The sequence below is a fragment of the Cricetulus griseus genome, chromosome 2, assembly GCF_003668045.3.
Source record: "Cricetulus griseus strain 17A/GY chromosome 2, alternate assembly CriGri-PICRH-1.0, whole genome shotgun sequence".
NCBI classification, from domain to species: domain Eukaryota; kingdom Metazoa; phylum Chordata; class Mammalia; order Rodentia; family Cricetidae; genus Cricetulus; species Cricetulus griseus.
The window spans coordinates 383,229,884-383,257,057 of record NC_048595.1 but is presented as its reverse complement, the minus strand read 5'-3'; the positions used below and the strand labels follow the sequence as shown (position 1 = coordinate 383,257,057).

At 45.7% G+C, this 27,174-nt stretch overlaps 1 protein-coding gene across 4 annotated transcripts in view; it reads right to left on the bottom strand.

Moving 5' to 3' along the window:
• Positions 1-27,174, bottom strand: part of Tbc1d22a (TBC1 domain family member 22A) — a 333,288-nt gene that overhangs the window by 96,069 nt on the left and 210,045 nt on the right. For 3 of the 4 annotated variants that reach the window (XM_027396204.2, XM_035440810.1, XM_027396206.2), the window contains exon 12: positions 2,887-2,982. The exons of the other annotated variant lie outside the window; for it this stretch is intronic. In XM_027396204.2, the coding sequence (XP_027252005.1) occupies positions 2,887-2,982 (96 nt within the window). The remainder of the gene's footprint in view (positions 1-2,886; positions 2,983-27,174) is intronic. 4 annotated transcript variants of the gene reach the window in all.

The window sequence follows — 27,174 nt, the reverse complement described above, 5'->3', positions numbered from 1 at the left end:
TCCTCCTCAAGCACAATCCTGCTCCTATGGAAATGACAGTAAATTAACTGCCTACACGGCAAATCCCCGTGAACAAAGCAGGAGTGTGGCAGCCATCACCAGGAACGCCCTACTGCCAGAGGCTCACCCCACCCCACTGACAGGGCAGAATCATTTCCTAAAATGCCACAGTGGCAAGCACTCTCTTTTGAGCTCACCAGGACCCCAGGGCTCCTCATTGAATTGAATTCAGTTCTCCACAACACACACTGGGTTCATGACACACTCTTTCCAGCCTCCAGGACATCAAAGCACTACTTTATTTTAGCATAGGAGAAAATTTCCTTGTGGCTCCCTGTCCTCCCCATCCACACCCAACCTGCAGGGCTGCAGGGATGCAGGGCTGGCACCCAGGCATCACCCACACCCTGTACTGGTTGTGTGCAGAGGAGAAGGGAAGGAGACGACAACACCCTCAGAAGAGGCCAGCGACACATGGTACTCAGCCTCTCAAGGTGAACCCATGATCACAACAGCACAGCTCCAGCCAAACAGCAAATACATCTCTTGGAATCAGACAAGAGCAGGGGGTGGCATCACAGCAGCCTGTCAGGATGCCCTGGCTCCTGTCTATCACACACATAGCCGCTGTGGCCCCAGCCACTCCCAGTGTCTAGTGGCTTTACATGCCTTTTGATCACCTCCTAAGGGGCCTCGGTCTTGCTCTGAGCACATGCACATGTGACACTTCACTGCATATCCTCACAAGATAAAGGCTGCACCCAAGAATCCATGACCAGTATTGCCGGTCTGGTCTGAGCCAGTGTGTGGGGGAGAGGACAGACAGCCCCTTGCTGAAGGTGGCTTATGAAAAAACTCCAGGGCAGGCCGTGCTGAGCACATGTGGTCTAGGGTCTTTCCAGGAGGCTGCAGAGATATTGTTGTAGGATTTGGGGAGGAATATCTCCCCTAAACACAAGGCTATTCATAATGTAAATTCTCAACTACCCTATATCTTATAATCCTAGGCTGGCCTAGCCTGGAAGGCAGCAAATCTACCTAGAGCCTCCTTAGACACCATGACCCAGCCTGCAAGGCCAGATCCAATGTGGTAGTATCTTGAGAGTTTATCTCAGCTCAGACCTCTGACCCTCAGGAAGATGGGCAGCAATATGAGTCTGGAACAAGTTCTCCTGGAGATTCTTGGGAACCAGTCAGGCCATGAGTGCATATTGTCCAGTGGGAACCAACACACTGGCCAGTGCACTGTGTGGCCACTACACACCCGGAAAGCAGGGCCCTTCTTTCTTCCATAAACAGGCAGTTGGGTCAAATGGTTGGGCAGGTGCCTGTACAGCCAGGCCTGCTTCCCAGAGCTTCCTGAGGACAAATAAGTGTACTGTGGGAGATAGAGCTCAGCATTCAAGGAGTGTACTCTAAATTACTTGGAGACAAGGTAAGCCATGTTCTCTAGAACCTCCATGTTCTCAGGATGCAGCAACAAGGACCAGGTAAGCCAGTGACCTTGCAAATGCCTAGTAGGGCAGGGAGCCAACACATCCCAACCACTTATAAACTATGTACCTGAGGACAGACAAGGGAACCTGGAGTGCTGGCCAGCCTAGGACCCCAGTCAGCACATTGAGCAACCCACAGGACAACTGAGTTCTGTAATGACAAAGGCAGAGACTGAGGAGGAAAGCCTCATGTCCCATGCACTTAAAACACTGTGGACTGGTGGGCAGGCTGGTCTCTGTCTGCCAAGCCAAAGGTCTTCCTGGCAGCTCCTTCCCCTAGCCAACCCCTCACCTGCCCACAGGCCTTCCTTCTGCTGTGCCACCCTCCCTCAGAGTGGGTCTTCACACATGAATCGAGGCAATCATGGCAGGTTCTTCAGGTGAGGCTCCCACTCAGCTCATTCTAATTTGTGGCAAATGGACACTAAAACCAACTGTCGCCCCTAAGGTCTGAGGAGGACTCTTCGAGACTATACAGGACTTCAGGAAGTACTCCAACAGTCATCGATGGGAAGCAGGGACCTCAGAGTCATCTGAGAAGCTTAGGGTTGAGGATCAAGAACACTGAGCTGCCTCGAGTTATCACACTGGGAAGTTGAGACCACAGGGCCATCTAGCCTATTGAGAGCTGGGTGGCCAAGGGAGTAAGGTGGAAGACACTGACCACGCAGAGTGCAGAGTCCTGTCCCTACAATATTGGCATCTTTTTTTGCTGTACCCTAGACCATCCCATCCCACACCACCCTGCCCAGCAAGGTCTTTCACCACTAGGCCTTATGAGCTGGATTCAAGGACTCTCTGACATCTTAGTACTAGCAGAAAGCACCTGGAAAGGGTCAACAGTCCTTATAATACCTGGGCCACTTTTGGGGGCCACTCAGATAATCCAGGGCTGGGGACCTGGACACATGCAGTTTCCAGGTTAGAACATAAAGCTGGCAGGACACATATTCAGCAAGGCCTCTGACAAGTGGGCTCGTTAACAGCTCTAATGTTAAGCCAGTAAGGAAATCTGCACAGAGAGGTTAAGTGATGTATCCCAGGTTACACAGTCACCAGGTGACTGTTGAGATGGGAGCTTGGGCTGTATGGTTTCTATCCAGAACAGCCCCTAGCATATCATAGGCCCTGTGATAAAGACCCTGGGAGCTGGAGCTTATACCAGGCCCCCAGTGTCACACATGGCTCGGGGAGTCTGGATAGGGGCTCATGATGCCAGCCCAGTTTACACCACAGTGGTCAAGTGCCACTACCAGCTCTGTGTCTTAGCAGAAGAATCTTCCCAGCATCAGGAGGTCAGCAGTGAAGGTAGCCAATGCTTCTCACAGCTCCTCCACAAATCAGCCATGAACCAGACCTAACTGGGGCCTTCTGAAGAGCAGTTACTTACTTGGAAATCTCTTTCTTCTAGAATCTCTCTCCTCCATCTCACGAGGAAAGCAGCACAAACATACAAGTGGAAATGAGAAAAGCCCTCGGGTTCAGACTGAAAGAGAAAAAACAAGGAGAGAGCCACTCAGTGTGGGGAGACATCAGCCAACAGGTAAAGCCGTCTGGGTGGGCTCTCTAGTCAGGGTCATGGGGAAAGCTCACTTTTACTCAGAGACTGAACTGCAGCATGCTCATCTCATTAAAATAAACACCATTTTAAAACCAAAAGTCTGGTAAGCAGGGTGCTGGTCTGGGTTTTCAACAATGCCAAGAACATTAACTTCCTTTTGTTCACAGATGCCAGCCAGGGATAGTGTCAGTAGATCTGGTGAATGTCCATCCTAGGCGAGGCACCAAACATAAACCTTAGAGAGCAGCCTCCACTTCCCAGAGGAGAAAGCAGGCCTGAAAACTGAGGAACCAGTTAAAGTGGGACATCAAACAAGCAGTGGAATAGGAAGTTGACCTGTAGGGAATGCAGCTGGCAGGACAGGAAGTCTGGTGGCATCTGTCTGAATTCCCACCCCCACGTCTCTCTCCAATCAAATGTATCCTTCCCTCTGTTCTTACCATCTCATACTGCTGTCACCCCTGGAGGCCTGTCCAACCTGCTCAGACCACCCCACTGAACCTGCACAGCTCCTTTCTGGAAAGCTCTCATTTCTTCACCCCTGCAACTCCTAGCTTCAAGGTCACACCACCAGTTAACTACTCAGACTAGGAGTCCCAAGCTCAAATTGTTACCTTCATGGTTCTGCTATGTCCACACATACCTATGCAGTCACTGTTACTGGCGTGTTAGGTAATAAAAGTATACCTAACATCAGAAAGTGACATGCTTTAGGAAAAAAAAATATAGCAAGGTAGGGGGGTAGGATAACAAGAGGAGTGCCCATGCATGCTCAGGGGCTGACCATAATTTCTATACAGTGCTGAGTCAGCTAAAGAGGAGCTCAAGCAAAGAACCAAGGAGGGAGCGCCAGACAGAAACACAAAGACCATGAGGTCAAAGAGTGCAAATGACAGTCCAGAAACACTAAGGTCAGCAGCACTAAGACAGACAGCAAGGCTGGCAGTGCAGGGAAGCTTGTACGGGATAGATCTTCAGAACCCCAGCCCTGGAAAGCTCTGTGGAGGGAAGAGACACTTAAAGGCTCCACTGGCTATCCAACTGAGAACACGGCAAGGCGCAGGCAAGGTGGAAAGGCAGAGCTCAGGACAAGTTTGGGGCACATACATCATAAAACTGGTAGGTATTAGTGATGTGCACCAAAGGGGAGCAAGAGCTTGTAACTAGAGTGCAAATTCTAGATCCACGGTAAAGGGTGAGTCCACTACATACTGCTCCATGTGATGCATTCAAGGTCTAAGGAAAAGAGGGGGAAGGGCCTTAACTAGGGTGGATTTGCCACTTTCTAAGACAAGAGGCTTTGTAGCTGAAGCAGAACACGTTTGATGAGATAGCTGTGGCCCTCTTAAGACTTAGAGTAAGTCGCACAAGAAGTTAACCAGTGGTCTAGACCAGAAATACACTGACAGCAGTCAGGGAGCCACAAGGATCCCAGAGGCCCCATGCTATAGAAAGCCCAATTAGGAAGGATGGGGAGGTGGCCAGTGGTGTTGGTGACATGGAGGCCACTAGCAGAACAGGCTGGCCACTCTCAGCCCTAGGGGTGGGCATTGCTTCTTCATCTCTCAGCACTGTGACAGCAACTTGCACAGTTCCTTCCTCTACTTCCTGACTGTGAGGGGATCTGCTGTCACAATTTCCTGGCAGGGGATGGGGTTTGCTGGGGCCTGATACCTCAGCAGGCTAAGAGAGTCCAGGCTACAGGGAGTTCTTATCACAGTCACAGATGACTTCTGCGTCCACCCAGATGGTAAAGTCAGCTGGTAATGGGAAGAGGCCTTGAGAGTCATCGTTCCTTCGACTGAACCAACTTTGCATCCCCAGGATAAACTGCATCTAGTCACAATATACGCCAGTTTTTAATCAGATTTCACCCAGCAAGATGAAATCTAGTTATTTTAACTGTCTTTATAGGGTTTAAGCATTAGGCTGTTTGCCTCTTCCCCCTTTTCGTTTCTCAGAAGTGTGTACACAGCTTTGGGATGTTTCCTTTCGATTCCTGAGAGACAGCCCCTGTGTGGTGGACAGGGTCTGGTGACTTCTCTGTGAACAGAACTATACCCCAGAATTAATTTCTATATGGTTACAAAATAATTCAGACTTCCTCAGAGTTTTGTATATTCTTATTTTTCCAGAAATTCCTCATTTAAGTTTTCAAACTTAAAATATATTTTTCTAGGTTTTTGTGCACTTACAGTATTATCCTGTTTGGAGCCCCAACACACACTCCATTTTTTAGACAGGCTCTCACTAAGTAGCTCAGGATGGCCCTGAGTTTACGATCCTCTGCCTCAGACCCTACTGCTGTTCGGAGCTATCAGAATTCTTAATTCCACTTTCTGTTGCCTTATCCTCCATATTTGAAGCTTTTTTTTTTCGCTGTTTCATATTCTTATGTTTTACAAATTGTTTTATTATATTCTATATGGTAAGTCTCTGGTAAGCCTCTGTTAGAAGCACATGCTTCTCAGATTGAACCCCAACTTTCCACACTCCAAATAGTGACTGTGGGGAAATGTGTCTTAAATTCTGATAGCGATTCCATTTATGAATTTGGCACATCTAAGAAATCTTCCCCCAATTCAAGGACACACAGAGTTTGCATCTATTAGAGTACTATATTTTCTGTTTTGGTCTCTCGTCCATTGCCAGTTGCCTTTTTGAATGTGTGAGGAAGCTGAGGGGATGTTTATGCACATGAACACTGCTTCAGCAATTTGCTAAGAAGTCGATACCCAGCCCCATGAGTTAAGGCTGAGGTCACCCTGGCTTTCATTTTTACCCTTCTCTGGGGCTCTGCTAGCCTACATCTTCTCCATTCTTGTATTAACTGCACTGTCAGTTTGTCAATTACTGTAAAAAAGAGCTTGTGAGTTTATAGATCAACCTGTGTGTGTGTGAGTGTGTGTGTGTGTGTGTGTGTGTGTGTGTGTGTGTGTGTGTGTGTGTGTGTGTCTTTCTGTATATATGTCTCTCTGTATGCTTCTCTCTGTGTGTCTATGTGTATATCTATATGCATGTGCTTCTCTGTGTGTGTTTATCCCTATGTATATATGTTGTATGCATGTCTATGCATATGCTTCTCTCCGTATGTCTGTGTATGTAGTATGTCTGTGTGTGCTTCTCTCTGTATTTGCCTATGTGTGTGTATGCATGTCTCTGTGTGTGTGTTTCTCTGTGTCTCTGTGTATGTCTGTGTGCTTATCTGTGTACCTGGCTATGTCTGTGTATGTCTGTATGTGCACACATGCCCATCTTAGAACCCCTCAGTCTTCTGACCCATCACTTAGTTAGGTCTTCTTTATCTTCAGCAGTATTTTATAGTTTTCAAGATTCAGGTCAATTGCAAAGTTTGCCAGGCATTCCCTTAAAATGTCATTCAGTGATGACACCGAAAATACTGTCCTGAAATCTTCCAATTCTGTTTCCTTATGCTGGTTGTTGGCTAACTTCTGGAACACACACACACACACACACACACACACACACACACACACACACACACACACACACACACTTAACTTCCCCATGTCTCTATAGTGACAGATCTTTCCAAATGTAGTCAATACCCCAACTGACCATGACCGACACTCTGGTTAGTCTGCATTTTCGAAATCTCAACCTTCAACCTGCTGGTGGTTTCACATTCTCACTTCTTTTTAACTTGCTGTAGTGAACTGACTTGTCTTTATTCATTATTCCAATGTCTACCACTAATTGACCTAGAAATTACTAAGTTTCTGCTGTTATCTTAACAGCAGCCCTACTTTAGCAGACAAGCTTGACCGGATACTCTAAAATGGGCCTACAAGATGATGCAGGGGCGTAAAGATAACTACCAGCATGCCTAATAACCTGAATTAGATCACCGGGCTCCACACAGGGAAGGAGAAAACAGACTCCTACAAGTTGTCCTCTGACCTCATGTGCACTTGTGGCATGTATGACACACACACACACACACACACACACACACACACACACACACACACACTCACACACACTCAATAAAAGAAAGTAGATTGTTATCCTTATTTTAATCCCAAACAACACAAGAAATTAGGAATGCCTTCATTACAGTCATACCCAAGACACACACTACTCTCTTCTTCCCCAGCTTCACATGAGTATTCTGATGCCATCCTGGTTATTTTCCCTAGAAATGAGGGTGCCCTTTGTGTTGCTTTCTGGATCAGCACTTGCTTGGATTTGCTCAGAGATCTGCCCTGTCTTTCTCATCATGTCTTCTTGGGACAGACCCTTCTAGTCACCCATCACTTTTTGTGAAATCCAAGATCCCAACTTTTCCTTTAATGAGGGGTCTTTTGACTGTGGTCCTCACAGTTTGTGTCTTTACTCCATTGTTACCCTCAGGGCAGTTCTACATAGTCCAATGTTAAATAGTTCATCACACCATATTCTAGTTTCTGCTATTTAATGTCCACAATCTATTTGTTATTCTGCCCCAGGAATCTCATTGGCTGCTTTCTAGAACCTTCTTGGCCTTTGGTCTTTTGCAGTTCCCTTATGATGGTTACTTTGTCAGAGATGGCTTAATTTTGTAATCTAGGGGACAGCTCTGATAAGAGGAAACCATGATCTGGTCCATTAGTTCACATCAGGACTTCACCTGTCTCTCTGATGGTCTCTGCATGTTCTCAGAACTCTGGTGAGGTAGATTTGGGGTCTTGTCGTCTATCCCCTATTCCTTTTATATTTTACATCCCTCCCGGAAAAGTATTTTCTTTAAATCTTTATTCTAGCTCACTAATGCCCTGACCCATGTCACAATTTCCTTTAAAAAATGTATTATGCGCATTCGCCTCGCTGTGTGTATATACACACACATGAACCATATGCACATGCATGTCATGGCCTGTCGAGGTCTGAAGATTGCCTGTGGGAGTCCTTCCTTTCTTTCTACCATGTGAGTTCTGGTAATCAAACTCAGATCATTAGGCTTGATGCCTTATCTGCTGAGGGATCCTGCAGGTGCCTTGTGCTATGTCTCTGTTTAATTCATTTATTGTGTTTGAATCTGAGTCTTTTCCATCTTGACACTGTGACAGTTCCCTTTTCTTCTCCTTCCATTTAGTATCTTTCTTGTTCTGTCTCCAACAGTCCAAGCATATTCCAGGGTACATCTCAGGTACCTCCCTGCAGACCCCTCTCTGAAGCTGTCTTTTCTTCTGACTCCTCTGTCTGTGATTTCCTTCATTGGAATGCAGGCCTGTTGGGATTCCCTGAAGCCTGCTTTCAAAAATGCCTTTGCTTCTGCTGGTGCCTTACTAGACTCTGACCCAGGTTACTTAAACTAGATTTTCAATGGGGACTTTTCTAGGCAATTGTCATGTAATCTAGAGCCCCAAGCCCACCTGAATGTAGGACAATGGTTAAAAAGTGAGTGGGGGTGGACCCTTCCTTTTTACATTAACTTCACACTTAAAGGCAAGAAGGGAAAGGCTAGCTCCTGCTATCTCTGCAGAGTGTCCAGGTCGCAGGAGTTGGCTCATTAAAAGTAGGTGGCAGATCCCAGGAGTCACAGGGCAGATGTCTGGGTAACACAGCTTGAAGCCATTCTTTGAAGTTTCTCAACCTAGAATTCCCCCAGATTTCTGGTCTCTGAAGTGGTCTCTATGTTTGTAAGAACTACACCAGCAGCTGTGGTGCATTCTGGGACAGGAGGACCTTATGGATTTTGCCTCTGCCATTTTATTTCCTTTAAACAGACTTCTTGGAAGACCTGCATTTGATCCTGCTAGCCACTGCCCTTTGGTCCTTTGTTCCACACATTCAGGGGATCTCTGGGTCCCCCTTTTCTTTGCAATTCCTGCCCCCACACCCAACAGTAGGATTAGAGACAGAATGAAATCCCATCCCCCAATCTCCTGGCTCCTCTGTGAGACCCATGTGGCTGACAGGCAGCATTAGCGAACAATACACTGAGAATTATCTAAAGAAACAGGCATTTGATTCCCTTTCAAATAAACACTAAAGGTGACCTGATCCTTAAGGATCAGGGGAAAGTTCCCTAAGGAGAGAAGGGTAGAGCTCAGCATTGTAAACACTGAGAGGACCAGTGGGGATAGTCCAGACTGATGGATTTTCTACAGACTTGGTCACACTCTTAATTCACTCATCAGCCTTGTATTAACCAGAGAGAGCTCAGGTGGGCTGCAGGGCACCCTCCAGGCCAACCCCACTAGGAACTCAAGAGCTGGGCTATGAATCTTGCAGCCTACATTGTCTCCAGCTGAGAGTGGAACAAGGCATGGGCTGCACTTCCACAGAAACAGGTGTTGTGGACAAATGGAATTTTACGGCTTGGCCTAAGTGGATATTTGTCTTCAGTGACTTAGTAAATTATATTGGAGTAACAATTTGATAAATAAAAAATTCCAATCATAAATGGAAAATGGACCCAGCTTTAATGGAGCTTAACCCAGATGATTCACACCAGCATCCCATTAAGGGTATATGCACAATGGGGGAAGGAGAGGGCAGCAGCCTAAGATACACCACAGGCCAGACCTGCTTAGTCTGCTTCACCTACACGCTTGTCACCATTCAGGACAAAGGTCAAGCCAACAGGCCACTTCCAAGCAGAAAAGACTGTGGCTTCCAGGATTTCCTTGTCAATCACAGTTAAAACCCTAGAGAAATACAGTACAAGCCATTTCAGTGTGGCCATTCTGGACAGCAGGACCATAGGCTTCTGGGAGGGTTTGACCCTGACCTTATCCTTTCAAACCCTGTTTCCCTATCCTCTCTGACCTCCCTGCCTATAGCCATGGCCATCAGGCCCATCTCAGTCTCCCAGGCTCTAGGTTCCATGCAAGGAGAAGGAAGAGGAGGGCAGAAAGGAAGGCAGGAAGAGTTATCCTGGTCCTATTTTATCCAGGAATTCCATGGGTGGAGCAGGAACATGGAAAACTGCCTTTCTCATCTCAGGTACCAAGAGAACTGTAGGGGTGCTGGGGTGCCCTGCTCCCCCACCCTCACCCCCGCAGAAATCCAGGAATCAGCTAACCCTGTCACATGTGAGGTTTCTGGATGGGGAGGGGGTGAGGTGCTTGCTGGGCTGCCTTATCATTCAGGGATTACTATGTAATCCCTGCACCTCATTATATTAAAAGGACCCCAGGAACCCATCCAAGCCTCTGTATTCCAGGGATCCCTCTTCAGTGGTCCCCAGGGCTGGACCTACCCTGCTTCTGCTCCTGTGTAACAAAGTCCAAGAGGCCTGAAGAGCACAGGCAAACCATGGAACCTGATGGCTGACAACCATGGTGTGTCCTTGGCACAATCTTGGAAGACCTGCATTTGATCCTGCTAGCCACTGCCCTTTGGTCCTTTGTGCCACACATTCAAGGAATCTCTGGGCTCCCTTTTTCTTTGCAATCCCTGCCCCCACACCCAACAGTAGGATTAGAGATAGTAAACCTGACTGTCCCCAAATGAGCATCTCATTCATAAGACTCCCACAGGTCAGGCAGAGATGTGGCCAGAGGGAGGAGAGCCAAGGCCACCCAGAGAAGTGTGCTGGTGGCCAGTGTCTACCAATCCTACCAGAGCACCTATAGTCTGTCTCAGCACTCCTTCCTGTAGGGTGACACAGCACCAGTGTCACAGGACCAATGAAGGAGAACTCAAGTTCCACGATTCTTATTATGTGGTGTATTAGTCACTTTCTGTTCCTATAATAAAACATCAAGACCAAAAGCAACTGTGGAGGAAAGAATTCATTGGGGCTTGGACTATGGAGGAAAGAATGTATTGGGGCTTAGAGTTCCAGAGGAAAAAGAGTTCATTAAGGTAGGGAAGCATGGCAGCAAGAAGGCAGGTATTGTGGCCTGAGCAGAAAACTGAGAGTTCTTCTCCTCAACTACAAGCATTAAGGAAGCAGAGAGCAAACTAGAAGTGAGGCTGTATACTTTCACCCCAGTGACATACTTCCTCCAGCCAAGGCTGCACCTCCTAAACCTTCACAAAAGTGCCACCAACTGGGGACCAAGTGCTCAAACACCTGAGAATGTGGAGACATCTCATTCAAACCCTATATTTGATAACAGTGAGAAAGCAGGTTTTATTTCAGATCATTTCAGCATTGCCCTATCTTAATCACTGGTTAAGAAAGCAGCAGCTGTAAGACTTTGCAGTATGTCTGCCAGGGTGAGACTCAGGCTCACTGCCTGACTGTGACCACTGGCTAAGTCAGGTGATGCTCCTGAACTTTGAGAAGGAATGATGTTTGAGACAGATCCTGCCAGGCTCACGTGCTACCTCACAGAAACCCCCAGCTAACTTAGCTAAAGTTCCTCCCATCTGCCCATAGACTGGGCATCACTCTACAGCCTACTATTTGTAGAAAAGAGCTCCTCCCTGACAGGGGCTAGTGAAACACTGAGGACAAGCCAGGACTAGCCTGTGACAGCAGAGACAGCACAGGCTTTAGAAGCCACCTAGTTGTGCTTTATCCTCTCTACTATATAGCCCCAGTCACTTCCCTGCAATAGCAGTCAGTCCCATTTGTGGCTGTCAGCACTTGCCCATCCACCATCTACTCTATGGTTTGTTTGACCCAGTGAGCACAGGGAGGCTGGCACAGTTGGCTCTGGGTGGTGGAATGCCATGGCGGGCCAGCATCGAAGACTGACTGTAGGAATTGCCCCATGTTGGGTGCCAATTGAAGGCAGGGTTTAAATGAGTCCACCAGACCCAAGATAAATTAGTTATTTATTAGGGAAGCACTTACCCAGATAAGAGTAAATAACCACCACAGTCTTCCTGCACCAGAAGATGCTGTCTCTGCCCTTCCAATGCTCTCCACAACCCAAGAGAGTGTAAGCCAGCCCCTCCTCTACCTTATACTGGGTCACTTCTGAACCTGAAACCATGCCCAAAGTGTATGGCCGCCACCACAGTTCACTGGCAAGGCAAAATGCCGCTACAGCTACCAAGGTCAAAAAGCACCATATGCAGAGGTTCATAGCGTCTACACATCACTCCAGGGGAGAGCTGTTGGTGAAGGTGACAGACAACAATGACTGCCATCTGATCCATCCTAGAGATGTGGAATAGAGGTGCAGGCTACTTCTGTTGCACAAGATAAAGGTAAAGCCAGTTGGTGTTCTGGCCCAGTAAGAAGATGGCTACAATGAGTCATGGCTGCCTTTGACTGCACCTCACTGACCCACTGTCCCTTTGAAGACAGATATGCTGGTAGAGGGCCCTCCTAACATGCTTGCCCTGGAGCAGCAGCACCTTCCTTTGTCATGATTTTCCTTAGTCATCCACTCTTAGCAATCTTGAGTCCCCCCAGTTAGGAGACAGAGTCTGGCAGAGCCTGGTACACTGAGAAAGGACCACTAAGAAAGCCTCAGCCCACACAGCTACATCAGACTCTGGAGTCCCCCAGGTGCCTTCTTCAATGGGAGTTCCTGCATCTCTCAACTTTACCAGGAATAAATAACTGTCAAGAAAAAACTGGGTATAGTGAAGTTGTACAGTGGACATGGCTCTGTGTGAGCTGAGCCCGTGCAATCAAGTTCATCAGCACAGATGTCACCCTGAAATTACTTGTGTATGTGACAAAAAAACGCTTCAGACCCACCTTCTCAAGATCCACCTTCTCAGCAAGCTTGGAGTCTCTATACAGAATTGTTAAGGTAGTCAGCAGCAGGCTGTGTTCTCCATGTGAAAGCTCACTGATCCTGGATAACTAAGACTCTGCACCCTTTCAGATCTCCCCATCCCTTATCCTAGGATGTCAACCACCATCCTACTCCTTGCAACTGTGAGCTCTACTGGTTTAGATTCCACATACTTGTGAGATCATGCAGTAATCTTTCTGTGTCTGGCTGAGTGCAATGCCTTCCAAGGGACCATGAAAGGCAAGATTCCTCCCTGGATAATGCTCACACAAGTTTTACACTGACATACAGAATACATATATCACTGCATGCCACATATGGCTACAATCACATGCAATTTTGCATGCCGTGACTTGTTGAGAATGGGCATGAAGGACTTTTCCTGCCTTGGCTGTTGGGAATAATGTGGCAATGACCCTGAATGCAGATGTCCCTCAGGACTGACTTAACCTCCTTCAGACTGATCCCTTCAGAAGCCTGCAAACTGTTTTCCATTATGACTATGCCAACCTAAAATCTCACCAACCATGTGAAAAAGGAAACGTTATTCCTCAAGTTCTCTAGGTCAAGGGCATGTGAACATGGGTATAAGGTCAGAGGTGAAGATGGATACAAGGTCAGTGGTGGAGATGGATACAAGGTTAGAGGTCAAGCTGAGAGTTGTTTGTAGTCGCAAGATACTCAGGAAGTATTAGCTGTGACTGAGAAACAGAGAGAGCCCAACTTCTCCAGCCAGCAAGGAAATGAATTCAGGAGCAACATAGCCAAATCCATCACGATGAACCAACACTAGCAACACAAAGTTGTATTAATCATACCTTGAATGGTGTTTAAGTGTGATGTTGTTAAAAGACTGCATATCCAGTGTAGTACTAAATTGTTTATAGACACATACATTTGATTAATAGGCTAACAGTTTACAAAGGGAATATAAAAGCCAATTTCAAGGCATTTAGCTATAAAGAGGAAGGGGAAAGACTTTGCAGTACATGTAAAATTTAATTTCTAAGTAAATAAACAAAATATCTGAGGCAGGAAATTACAAAAAAAAAAAAAACCTCTTTCAGATTTAATAACCTGGGTAGTAAGTACATAGGTATTTGTATCACCTAGACTTTTATGTATATTACACATTTTTCATAACTAAAAAAAAAATCAGGGACAAATTTTGCATGGTCTTCCCTACTCATTACAGTCTTATCTATTTGTAGGGTCCCCTCATCTGAGTATCCCAGGCCTGAGGACCACAGGACATGAAGACAGAAGGAGACTAGTCAGCCTCCTGCCCTGCCAAGCAAACTCTATGACCTCATCACCTCACAGTCTGGTCATCATAACCTTGGACAGTCCTGCCCAATGCCTTTTTTTTCTGGTAGGTGAGCACTGTGGGAATGTTCCCAGCTGCACCTGTTCTGTTGGTTACACCTCTTCCTCTGGCCCTGTGCAGTGGGACTTCGACCCGCTTGCTCTTTTAAAAACTGCCCCCAGTCTCAGAACCCAGAGTTCTGGATTATAGAGACACCCAAGGGAATGAAAAATCTCACAGAGTAGTTACTCTTGCCCATCAGCTACTCCTGTCCACCAGCTACCTCTGTGTGTCAACTATTTGTGTATGGCATCTACTCTTGTCTTAGGGTTTCTCGTGCTGTAAAGACATAACATGACCATGACAACACTTATAAAGGAAAACATTTAATTGGGATAACTTGCAGTTTCAGAAATTTAGTCCATTATCATCATGGCAGGACATGGCAGCATTCAGGCAGATAGATATGTGCTGGAAAAGGAGCTAAGAGTTCTACATCTTGAGCCACAGGCAACAAGAAGTAAATTGTGTCACTGGGCATAGCTTAAGCATAGGTGACCTCAAAGCCCACTCCCACAGTGACACACTTCCTCCAACAAGGCCATATCTAGTCCAACAAGCCATACCTCCTAATAGTGCCATTCCCTGCGGGGGCCATTTTCTTTCAAACCACCACACTTGTCCATTAGCAACTCCCCTCCATTAGAGGAAGGGAGAATGCAAACCTGGATACTAGTGACTACAGTCTTCCCAAAAGCTGCATACCAGCTTTCCAATAGTTTCTACTTGATTTACAAAATAAAATGAAATTCAAAGGTGACTATAGATTAACTAAATGCAAATTACATATGGCATATACTTTTTAAAATGTAGTAAATAAGGTAAAAAAAAAACCCACCTACAATCTCCTTTAGTTTTTTTGTTTTTTTGTTTTTAATAGCAAGGTTGTAAAAGGAACATTTTTTCACCTTTAATTACATCATTAAATTTTACTTGTAATTTTTGGCACTGGAAAAACTGAATGGCCTTCTGGCACCAGGAGATTCCCCCAGTGTACATGTGTTTACATAGATGTATTTCTGAGGCTGTTCAAATGAAGGAAACTATTTCCTAGTCTTCACTTAGATTCAAATACAGCAACTTCAGCTGTGTAGGCAAATGCTGGGCCATGATTTCCTTTGAAATATTCATCAGCAGGCCAATTCATGACACAATTACCTGCCAGTAATGCAGAGCACGGCCCTTTTAAAATTCACACCGACGTCCCTGTGTTTGGTGCATAGGCCAGTAATGAGAACTGTAAATCACACTTCATTATGCGGCCAAATCCTGGAGCACAAATGAGCTGGCTTCAAAGTGACCGATCTATCAACTCCACGCCAACCTGCATTAGCTCTGGCCAGATACTTATTGGCAGGTGTCTGTCCATGTCTCAGAGCATTCCAGCTGCTTAAGTGACAAAGGTCACAGACTATCCCATTTGAGAATCGCAAGGCAGATTTCTTATCTCTGCTACTTTGGGAAGGAGGCCTAGGGGAAGGAAATGACCCTTGTGGTCTGCACTAGCTCCTGGGACTCTGGTTGGTGCCTTCAATATATCAGGACTCCCTTACTGAAGCCAGTCTTCAGAAGCCAGTGGGTATCAGAATACAGGAAATGATACTATCAGGACTTGTAAGTTCTTAATTGACATTGGCCCTTTAGTTAATGTATTGATTAGGGTTCTCCAGAGAAAAAAAGTTAATACTCTCTCTCTCTCTCTCTCTCTCTCTCTCTCTCTCTCTCTCTCTCTCTGTGTGTGTGTGTGTGTGTGAGAGAGAGAGAGAGAGAGAGAGAGAGAGAGAGAGCGCACAGGTGTGTGTGTGTGTGTGTGTGTGTGTGTGTGTGTGTGTGTGTGTGTGTGTTTTGACACATGCAGCCAAGGATCCAGAAAAAGCAGTTTAAGGCCAAAGACCATATGCTAGCATTTCCTTCTTGTTCATAAGGTCAGTGTTCTATCTACTCTGGCCTTCACTGACTGGTTCCCCTACACAATACAGAACCATCTGCTTTATATGAAGTTCCCTAGTTTAAGTGTTAATCTCAAAAAATACCCACAAACTTCTAGAACATTGCTTGTCTAAATAGCTGAGCATGATGGATCAGCAAGCTGAAGTATAAATTCATCATCACAGTCAGTGGCCAGGCAGGTCAAGGTCTGCTTGAGATTTTGAAGGTGTTTTCCAGTGCTATGTCCTGAGGTTCCTTTAATATTCAATTAACTAATAAGAAACCAGCATTCCCTGAGGAGCTCAACTTCCTATGTGGCTGGTGGCTCAGAAGGTGCTGACCAGTTCTAGAAGACTGTCTAGGAGAATCTAGAGATCAAGGGAAGCAGGGAGCACCCTTGAGTCTCCCAAACCCCAGTTATAGGATCTACTTCTGGCCCTGTGGGGAAAGAACTACCCCCAGCACACAAATGCACTCCAGCAAAAGCCAGCCAAGAAACATATAAAAAAGGGTGGCCTTGATGCACACATTTGAGCAAGGGTCTCAAAAGGGATCCGTGTTCCCCCAGCACAGACACTCAGGGCAGACCACATAGGACAGTGTGGGATCACAGGGCTGTCTGTTAACCACAAAGCCCCGCATCACATGAAGCATACTGCCTGCAAATGTTGTCTCCTTGATGGAGGAAATCAAAGGCACGCTTTTAATGCTGCTGGGTCAAAACTCCATGAATTATACAAGCACTGAAAGACTGTAAGGGCAGTGTCTAAGGAAAGAAGAATTAACACACCATGTCCCAGATCTCACCATCGCAGGTCTGTCTCATGACTCAGCATTTTTAGAAGACACTGTGCTACTGCCTAGTCTATCAGTGCTGCCATGCAGGAACTTGTGACACCCTCTCCAACCTGAAAAACTCCACTGCTTTTAAATTTTTGTCAAGGACGTTCCTGGCAAACTCAAAGGAAAAGATCCTGCTGTGGGCCCTGATTAATTTTCCTTTGAAGAAAGAAATGACATCATGCCAGTTAGTAACTCAAAGCCTCAGTGCAAAACCAACCTTACCTCAAAGGGCAGGCAGGCAGGAAATGAGCAAGGGAGCTTCAGTTCTGTGGTCAGACCTGCCTGGGGCATGCACATGTGAGCATCACTAGCCTAGACTGAGCAATCTGCACCCACTAGGCACCACGGTTGATGTGGGCCTACCATGCCTGCCAGACACCATCACTCCAGTTCTTTGCCCAGGGTTCCCCATCTACTCTCTCCCCTGTTCTCAGAGCTGAGAAGCCCAGAGCCTGCCCTCCATGTATCCTTTAAGGTCTTTGTCTGCTGAGATCCCTTGGGCTTCCTCCAGGATACTCTTGCCCTGCGTTCTGGGGGCTTTATCCCCCCCACCACCACTCAAGGACACTTGTGGATAGCACACTGCTCATTGGCCTTCACCAGGGGATTCCTGCCCCTGTCTGTCTAGTAATCCCCAGATGCAGGAACCACAAGACCTTCTACTCTGTGGGAACACAGGGCCACTGCAGACAGACACCACCACCACCCTCCCCCCCCCCCCGTGACAGCTCCCATCCTACAGAACAAGATAAGTCACTGTTCCTGCCTCAGCCCCATCCCTACCTACACAATAGCACAGCATCTCTCGTCCCCCACTGCAAACCCTGGTAAGAGTTAAATGCAAGACTGTCTACATGCATGGCACAAAATCCTGGTCTCAGCCAGTTGGTGGCTTAAAACTGTAATTTGAAGTTTGAGGCAGGAGGACTGCAAAAAGTTTGAGGCTAGTGAGTTCTAGACCAGTCTGAGATATACAGTAAGACTGTTTTAAAGAAACAAAAGTAACAAAACCGGCGCTGCATTCCACACTGATGGCTGAGAATGGCGAAGCCAATGGTGGTCGTCATGTTTCCCAGAATGCACAGCAGTGTGAAAATTCAGCATAGGTTTCTCAGCTGAAGAAAGGCAGAGTTAACCAGATAAACTCTGAGGTCCTGTTAGCCTGGGAGATAGGCCACAAGGCCTGCATTCCAAGGCTCTACACCAGTGGCTGTCAGCCTTCCTAATGCTGTGACCTTTCAATACAGTTCAACATGCTGTGGTGACCCCCCAAACCATAAAATTGTTTCTGTTGCTACTTCACAATTGTAATTTGCTACTATTATGAATCATAATGTAAATATCTGATATGCACCCCCTGTGAAAGGTTCATTCAACCCCCAAGGTGGTCATGACGCACAAGTTGAGAATCATTGCTCTAGACCATCAGAAAAGAACCATAGCAAATCCATCCCCCAAGAGACACCTCTATACATGAGCCCCAATTTGAGCACCTGAAGCTCAGGCTACACTACCTGGTCATCCACCTGTGCTACACACCACCCCCATGCCCCACCCCCTCCACGCCCCAAGTAAGTCTTTTAGGCCCACATCCACCTGGAAAGGGGATTGAGCCAATCATTTGCTATAAAGAAGCACTGAACACCTTCATGCAGGCTGACAAATTGGGTTTCTATGTGGCTGGCGGGGACTCCCCACAGGTGCTTAGCTATTGGAAGTTGTAGGAGAACATGGCAAGGTGGAAATAACCAAGAAGAGGTAAACCTGATGCTCAGATAGATGGGAACAACCAGTGTCCCTAAGATAACCTCAGGCTGCGAACTCCTGGGGACAGTGATTGGAACTCATGTGGCCTTCATGTCCATCTCTGAGCATGAAGGGTGTACTGATGGGCCAGCAGATATTCCTTTCTAAGAGTCAGACAGAAACAGAGCTCTTAGTGGTGGCCTAGGAACCTTCATTTGTAACAAATCCTGAGATGACTCCCACCCAGAGCAGAGATGAAGAACCCCTTGCTGAGCTACAAGCTTCTAGAAGAGAGGCCCTTCCTTCTCCTCTTATGGGTCCCCTCTGCACCCTGTACCTCTGCTCTCAGTGGGGATTCACAAATGAAAAGATAATGAGAGAAGGAAGGAATGCTGCACTAACTTCCACATCATTTACTAATTGGTAGCTCCCTGCTGAGTCACTCTGATCTCTGACCCCTGACCATCACTGATGGCTGAGCACTTAAATGGCCTGGACCACCAGCCTTGAACAAACACTGGCACCTGTCCCCTGCAAATTGGGCTGTGAATGTGCCTTTTATTGCTTTGAAACCAATCTGAACAAAAGGGATCACCTAACAGACTTTCCCCAGGGAACTGCCGATTTAGCAGGAAGTAGACCAAGAGAAGAGTTCCTGATGAGACAGGAAACCTGCAGCCCAAGGCAAATGGGCCCTCCAGTCAGGCAAGCTGACCTCAGCCCCAGGTTCCAGCCTGTGGCTGTTATGGCCATTCACCACCTGCAGGCTTCACGCACTAATTTGATTAGGTCAGGACTATTAGTACTTGCAAGTGTGTGAGTGGTGAAGTGAGGAGGTCTGTAGTGTGTGCATGCATGTGTACTTGTGTACAAGTGTGTGTATGGGGGGGGGGAGAAACTTCATAATAAATACAATGTAATTGATCATATCTACTCCTCTCCCTAACTTTTCTTGGACCTCCCCACTTCCCTCACAATTTTATGACTATCATCACCTTTTTAAAAATAACCCAAACAGCTTTCTGATCTGGGCTTGAGGCCCCCATGCACAGACAAGGAACTTACACATTTCTGTGGCCCAGGTCTCAAGCCAATCAAGGAAGGCATAGACCCCATTACCTTTGCTTTGCTAAAGGGGCATAGTACCAAGATCCCTTTTAAATACTTATGCTTATTCCCATAGACCAAGGCAGCTCTCAGCTCATCAGGGAGGCTTCCTTATGAAGCAAATGGTGGTTGTACAAACTCACAACTGGAGGGCTCAGCCCTGAATGAGGTGAAATTTTTAAAAGCATTTTCAAACAAGCCTCTTTAAAATTTCCCCAAAGGAGAAAGTACCATGTGAGGAAATCACCCATTCATTACTGAGATGTAGGAGAACCAAGGCTTCACCAAGAAGTCTCCTTGCCAACCCCACTCCACCCACATACCACTGGATTGTTCTAAGGCCACCCTGGGTGTCAGGTTTCACAACAAATTGCTTCTTTTAGAGCCAAGAAGACTGATTCCCACCTTAAAATGTGTGTTTCCTCACTGTGACCTAGTGAACCTTCAAATCCCATGCCCCCCTCACCGCTGCTCTGTTCTGATGGGCTTCAAATGCATGCTCTTGCTGCATTGTACATTGTATAGTTGGTTTTGTGCCTCTGAAGCCTGTCTTGGAGAACCAGTCCTTTGTTAGGAGGGATGATGGTCCACCCTAGTCTTGACAGGGGGGGGGGGTCATCTCACCTCACAGTGGGTATCCCATCTGTCCTTCTTCCCTGGTACTTACTGGAAACTGGACTCAAATCAAAAGATTATGTTGGACTCTGAGATGTTTGGCACATTTTACCCCATCAGGAGACAGAAATGTCTGTGGTCTCCTTCTTAGGATACGATGATGGGACAGCAGACCCAGGTACTGCCATTCACACCCATCCATCACACAGCTCCCTGCAAGATCTGGGTCCAGGTGCAGCTAGGCAGGACCATCCACTGCCAAGTTCCCCCTGGCTGGCTTCCGAAGAGCTGGTGAGCACAGCTGTGGCTTACTGCTTCCTTAGAGCCACACTGCAGGTCTTCCACCCCCTCTGCACCTACACCTGCATTCCCAAAGCTGCCTGGTCACTAGGAGAGCAAAATGCATGCCCAAATCTTTCCTCTTGCTACCCAGCTGGTGAGTAAGTGTTCTTTAGAAATTACAGTTAATCTATAGATATCTAACTACCCCAAAAGAATGGCAATGAGAATACCTCCCGCTGCTCCTTTCAAGCAGGATGCTGATACAACCCTAGAGGTCTAGCAGAGGCCCTGTTGTTTTGTTTTGCTTTTTTATGGCTAGTGTTTCAAGCTTATCTGGGGCATCCTGAACCAGATCTCCTAAGAAGCCCTGGTTCCTTCTCACAGGACATTGTAGAGGGCTGACACAGGACTATTCCTCTTCCCACATTCCTTCTGGATACAGTGATTTTGCATAAAGAACTAGGTAATATGATTTCATTTTTAAAGGAAAAATACACCATAATTTCAAAGCAAGTCTTAATTTATATTTAAGATTATAGAGATTTAAATATTTTGAATTCATACTTGATTCTCTCCATGGTATTAAAAATCTTAGTTCCTATAGCATTATCATAATTACTTATTTGTTTTGCCCTAATATACATATGTAAATATGCATTTTAGTCAGTGTAAACACTTTCAAAACAGCACTAATATTACTACTGCAACTATGTTTATTGAATAGTGCTCTTAATTTTTTTGCCTAAGATATCTTCTGCAAGGACTGTACACTCAGACTGCTTGAATGTCTATTTGATGTAAGTTCTCTATGGGTGATTAAAGCACAGATGTAATAAGTTTTGGCTTTTTTAAATTCAGTTTTACTCTGGTTTTCAAGGGCAGATTTTTTAACTTGGTGTCATTTGTTTTAATAATTAAATAAAGTAATCTATGATTCTAAAGTGAAAAGTAGAGAACAAGGTTTACTGAGAAGATGGGCCTCCCTCTGTCTCTTCCACTGTGATCCACTCTCTTCATAGGGTCTCTTAGCTATTTCCTTCACTGGTATTCCATTTTGTGTGAAATACAAGGGCACAGCAGTGTGTGCACTTACATGCCACTAACAATTAACAGATAAGTGATGGAATCTCGTACACATGCCTTGTTTCTCCCAGTAAACATCACTACAGAACTCACTGGTCAGGCACATCGACAGTCCTGTCACTCACATAGGACAGTTCATATGGAGGTGAGAGTAGACTGGAGTCTGGGTCTATATTGGCAGTCTCTGTGCCATTTCTCCTCTCTGCTATTGAAAACAACTCTAGAGTAAGCAGGTCTAGAGTTACAATATTTCATGTTCTCTCCATCTTAACTTAGGGGTCAACTCTGGGCCAACAAATGTGTTACTTTCTAGAGTGGCCTCTCTTCTTGAGGACTGTCCAGCCTGCCCTCAGGGGTCTATCCACACTCCCAGGGACTTGTGAAAGTCATTGTAGACTGGGGGTTCTCCTTGTTGGCCATTGAACAAGCATTGTCTCCCACATGCTGTATTTCAGAGAAGGACCATTGCTTAAAATGAAACTTACTTGAGATAATCATAGACTCATGCTGTATGATGAACAACACAAAATGATCCTGTGGTCTTTCCCCAGACAGTGGCTACATGGTAAAGGAAACAGTGCTCTATCCTCTGTCTGGGACATGGGCCCCTTGGATGACATAGAGAAGGTGATGAATGCCACTCTTGGTGGACATAGCCCAACATCACAGTCAGTTAGGTATGTGACACATTCTACTAAGCTATTTATTCCAGTGGGTTTTTCTGTGTAGCCCTAGCTGTCCTGGAACTCACTCTGCAGACCAAGCTGGCCTCCAACTTAGGGATCCACTTGCCTCTGCCTCCTAAGGGTTGGGATTAAAAGTATGCACCACCACCTCCAGGCAGTAAATACAGCAACTATGAAGGGACACAAAGAACTTGACAACCTTAATCTGGACACATGATCCCATATGGCTGAGTTTAGTTTGCACCACAGACTCAACAGTGAACATGAGAAACAGGCAGGCAACCCATGTGCCCATATGTATGAATGTAGGCATCAGTGCAATTCCTTCTAAACAATCTAGCTAGTTGTTCTCCTTCTGTAGACTGCTGGTGAACAATATAAGCTCAGTCAAAAGCACTGCATTGCTTGGGCCCTTGTATAATTTGATAGTTCACACTGCTGATGAGAAAGTGCCTGAGCTCTCCATCTGCAGTACTGACAGCTTAGATCCCAGCTACACAGCTTATCTTCAGACTTACAACATCTGTATTCAACAGGGTTTTTGCTACCATAAAAGGGGGGGGGGGGAGAAAGGAAAAAAGGCTAAAAAGGCTTTCTTTAACTTAATACCATCTTCCTGAAGCAGTCCCTCTTACAACCCAGTGTTAGCACTCCACTTTTGATCCTGCTCAAGTCTGATTTAGAAAGCTTTGCCCAGCATTGTGTTTCCAACCCTTCTCTATCCTTTAAAGGAAGAATAAGTGCTAAGCTGGAAGCTGGAGCAGAAGTGACAATCAAAGATTACAGGAATGAAATATTTACCTAATCAGAGGGTTGAAGACAATATTTTTGGTACTCTATTTTACATTTTTTGGGAAAACTTAACCCATGATAATCAGTGACTGCAATTTCAGGGGTTGTAGAAAATTATTTAATTAAACATTGGGTAATACATAAGTGTTGGAGGTTTTAGCATATGAGATGGGGAGATGGCTTGGTGGTTAAAGCATTTGCCAAGAGAGTGTGAGGACTGGAATTGGTGTCCCAGATCCATGGGAAATGCTGTGTAAACATGGTACCCCATCTGTAATCCCAACCTTGCAAGGCAGAGGCAGGTGATGCCCACAGCAAGCTGGCTAGCAAGACTAGCCAAACTGACAGGTCCAGGTTTGACTGAGAGACCCTGTCTCAATGAATATGGTAGAAGAGCCACAGAGGATGACTCCTGCCATCTTTAGCCTCAGGCCTCCACATGCACAGGCATGTATACTATAAACACAAGTACATGAGAAGTAAAAATGTGTGTGTGTGTGTGTGTGTGTGTACATATACATGCATACACATATATACACATGCATACAACTATGTACATATTTATGTAAAACAATGCCAACAGTCCAAGAACCTTGAGCTTTAGCTTCCTTCCACTGTCTGAGAAGAAATGCACTGGCATGACAGCCAGCTCTATCCATGAGAGCCGAGACACTGAAAGGTGAAGAGTTTCCTAAACATAAAAATTGTTTCACATCCTCAACTATTCCTGTTTGCACCACTGTTTTTGCTTTGGTTCCTGAAGGAAGTGTAAGATATGCATTGATGGAGAGTGTTCTTTTCATTCCACGCGATGTTCCTGAAACACATCCATGTGCTCTGCACAGCTAGCTCCCTGGCTGATATACCCATTTCATCATCTACTGATGTTAGGTTCTCTAATTTTACTAACAATAATAATAAAAAAAAAATCACACTGTTCTAAGGGTCTCTCTGGAGCAGAGGCTCCAATCACTGAGGCCCACACCCAACCCTTCTTCAACTCCTTGAGTACTGTGTATGTCACTGACCAAGGGGCACACTTTGCTAACTGTCCTAAAGCAGCACAGCCAACAGAACTCTGAAAGGATGGATACGGTACGACTTCTGCTTCTGCTGAAGCAGTGTGGTCCTTAGCTGAGGATGGGGCTTTACACCTACAACAAAGCAAGTATGAGTGAGAAGCTGAAGTCTTCATCCTAATTTAGAGTCACAGACACAGCCATGTGTGGCTGCCATGGGGACACGGAAGCTTTGAGGAGCTACAACTGGGACCCAGGCAAGGTCCATCTGAAACTGACTTTTATAGTTTACAGTCCCCCATATATATGTGACAATTCTCACTAATGTTCCTATACTTTGTTGTCTCGTCTTCACTCCAAAATGCCTGAGGTGAACAGTGTACACTCCTCTGCTCCAGAGCCTGGCAGGTTTCCAAACACACAGCCCCCAAGCCCCTACATTTGAAGAACAAACCTCCAATTCTCACTCAATGGATTTGGGTCTTGATGTTTTGTTTTGTTTTTCCTGTTTAGCATTTCTAGCTAGCACTTTAAAGGGTTTTCTTGGCTTTTTTAATATATAATTTAAAACACAGAGATCTGAGCATGGTGCTTGATGAGTTTTGCAGAAAGGATACACCTGTGGGGTCTGCATCCCTGTCACAGTGGAGAACATGTCCTGTAACTGGGAATGACCTACAGAGAACACACTTTGATTCCTGTCACCCTGATAATTCTGTCAGTTCCAGAAGGTTCTGATCATACTAATGCTTTCTGCTCTTGTCTCCCTTGAGACTGATATGCATTTAAGACTTAGAAGGTATGAACTCTGAACAGTAGCCCTGTTTTATGGACATAAACGTGTTTCTCGTCTAAATCCTGGGGAACAGAGTTGCTGAGTCATATGGAGTGTGTGTTTAGTGTTCTAAGACATTCCGTTTCCTAACATGGCAGCATGTTGTATAACCACCAGGCATGCTGGAGATGTCTGTTACTATTGTCCTTGCTGATGACTCAGGTTGTCTCCCTCCATCCCCCTTAGCTGCTGTACTGGGTGTGCACAAGCACACCGCAGAGAGGTTTCAGTCTGATTTCCCAGGTGACTAAGGATGTATGGTCATTTTTCAGGTGTTCACTGGCCAGCCAGCCATCTTTTATGAAGTATCTTAATGCTTTGCTCATTGTTAAATCTGGAATTTACCTTGCTAATATTGGGCTTCAGGGATCCTCTGTCACATCCATATTGTAACTATGTCCCCACAGTCTCTCTCCTGATTATCCTGGGCTCTGTTTTGTCTCTCCACTCGATCACCTCCTCATGCCAGCACACACTGTCTCAGCTCAGCAGCTCTGTGCTCAGCCTTGAAACCAAGAGGACGAGTTCTCTTTCCCAGCTCTGCCAGGTCCTCTGGCAAGTAGGGCTGGGGAAGGGCCTATCCAGCCGGTCTCTTCCTGGGGCTGAGGGGGTGGTGAGTGTCGATGACTCAGACCCCCCCCCACCTCAGTCACCAGAGAGAACCACACTCAGACTTGTCAAAGCAGAGTCTTGCTTTATTGCATCAGGCATGCATTTATATAGTGTTGAGAAAGAGGGTGGAGTGAGGTGTAAGGGCCAATAATATTTCACTACATTAACAGTAGCTGGGCAGAGACAGTTTTGCTGAGTAGGTCAAAGACAGGTGATCAAACTCTAGCCACGCTCAAGAAGTTCCACTAGGCCTTGCATCTGGGCCTTTTTAGGCTCTTCATGGATGATATTATCACAGATCCTCCCTAACTCTGTAGACATTTTAGAGTAATCCTGCCAATTTCTACCAAAAGTCTTGATATGAATTTGGGATGCCACCAGCTCTATACATCAGTTTGAAAGGCACTCATTATTTCTTCACTCAACACAATGTACTAAGGTAGGCTTCAATGGCAACAGCATGGGGCAGAGTCTACTCTGAAGATCTGTAGTAGTTTCAGTTGAACCTTTCCCTACAAGTTTTTATGGTTTTCCATGTAATTGATGGTATTTGGCTTTAAAAGTTTTATTTTCCAATTAATTTATAATACACAGAAATCCAACCATGTCTTACACATTGACCTTGTATCCCACATCTCTTTTGGCAAATCTTTAAAATTTTCTAAATGTGCAGTCAACAAAGTTGAACTTGTGGCCTGCCAATACTCAAGCTTTTCAATGTGCTTTTGAGACTATCTGACTATTTGGCTACCCGGCTGCCTGGCTATGTGGCTGCCTGGCCATCTGCCTATGTGGCTGCCTAGTTATCTGGCTTTCTAGCTGCCTGGCCATTTGGCTATCTGGCTGCCTGGCTATCTGGCTGCCTAGATGACCAGCTGTCTGTCTGGCAGCCTGGCCTCCTGAGAACACGAAAGGTTAAAGAGTATAAACATTCTTTGATGGAACAGCATTTGACCTCACAAGGAATGATCCTGCAACTCTTTCACTGTCCTATACATAGGAAGCTTCTTCTGTGTCTAGATGAGTCATAGTTTTTACATGAGTGGGCACAGAATTTTGTCAAATGCTTTTTCTGGATCTATTGACATAACCATAAGCTTTCTTCCTTTATTCTGTTAATATAGCCAATTACATTGATAAATTTTTGACTGTTAAGTGAACCTGGCATGTCTGGGGTAAATCCCACACAGTCATGATGTAGTACCATTTTTATACATTAGGAGATCCAATTTGCTAATGCTTTCTCGGGGATTTTGGCATCAGTGTTAATGAGAGATGTTGGTTTCTAATTTTCTTGTAACGTCCTTGTCTTTTTGGTGTCTGAGTTATAATGACTGGTGGAAAGAGGTAAAAAAATGCCCCATCTCCCTCAACTCTTTAAAAGAGATCTGAGAAGCCCCCAGTGATGTCTCCTGGTTGTGTCATGGTCTTTTGGAAGGTCTCATAATGACAAATACTGATCAGGCTTTCTGAGGTTAGGTTTACTACTGTGCAGGTGTAATACCCACTTGCTGATGTATTAATTTGATTAATTTGGGGAGGCGGGATT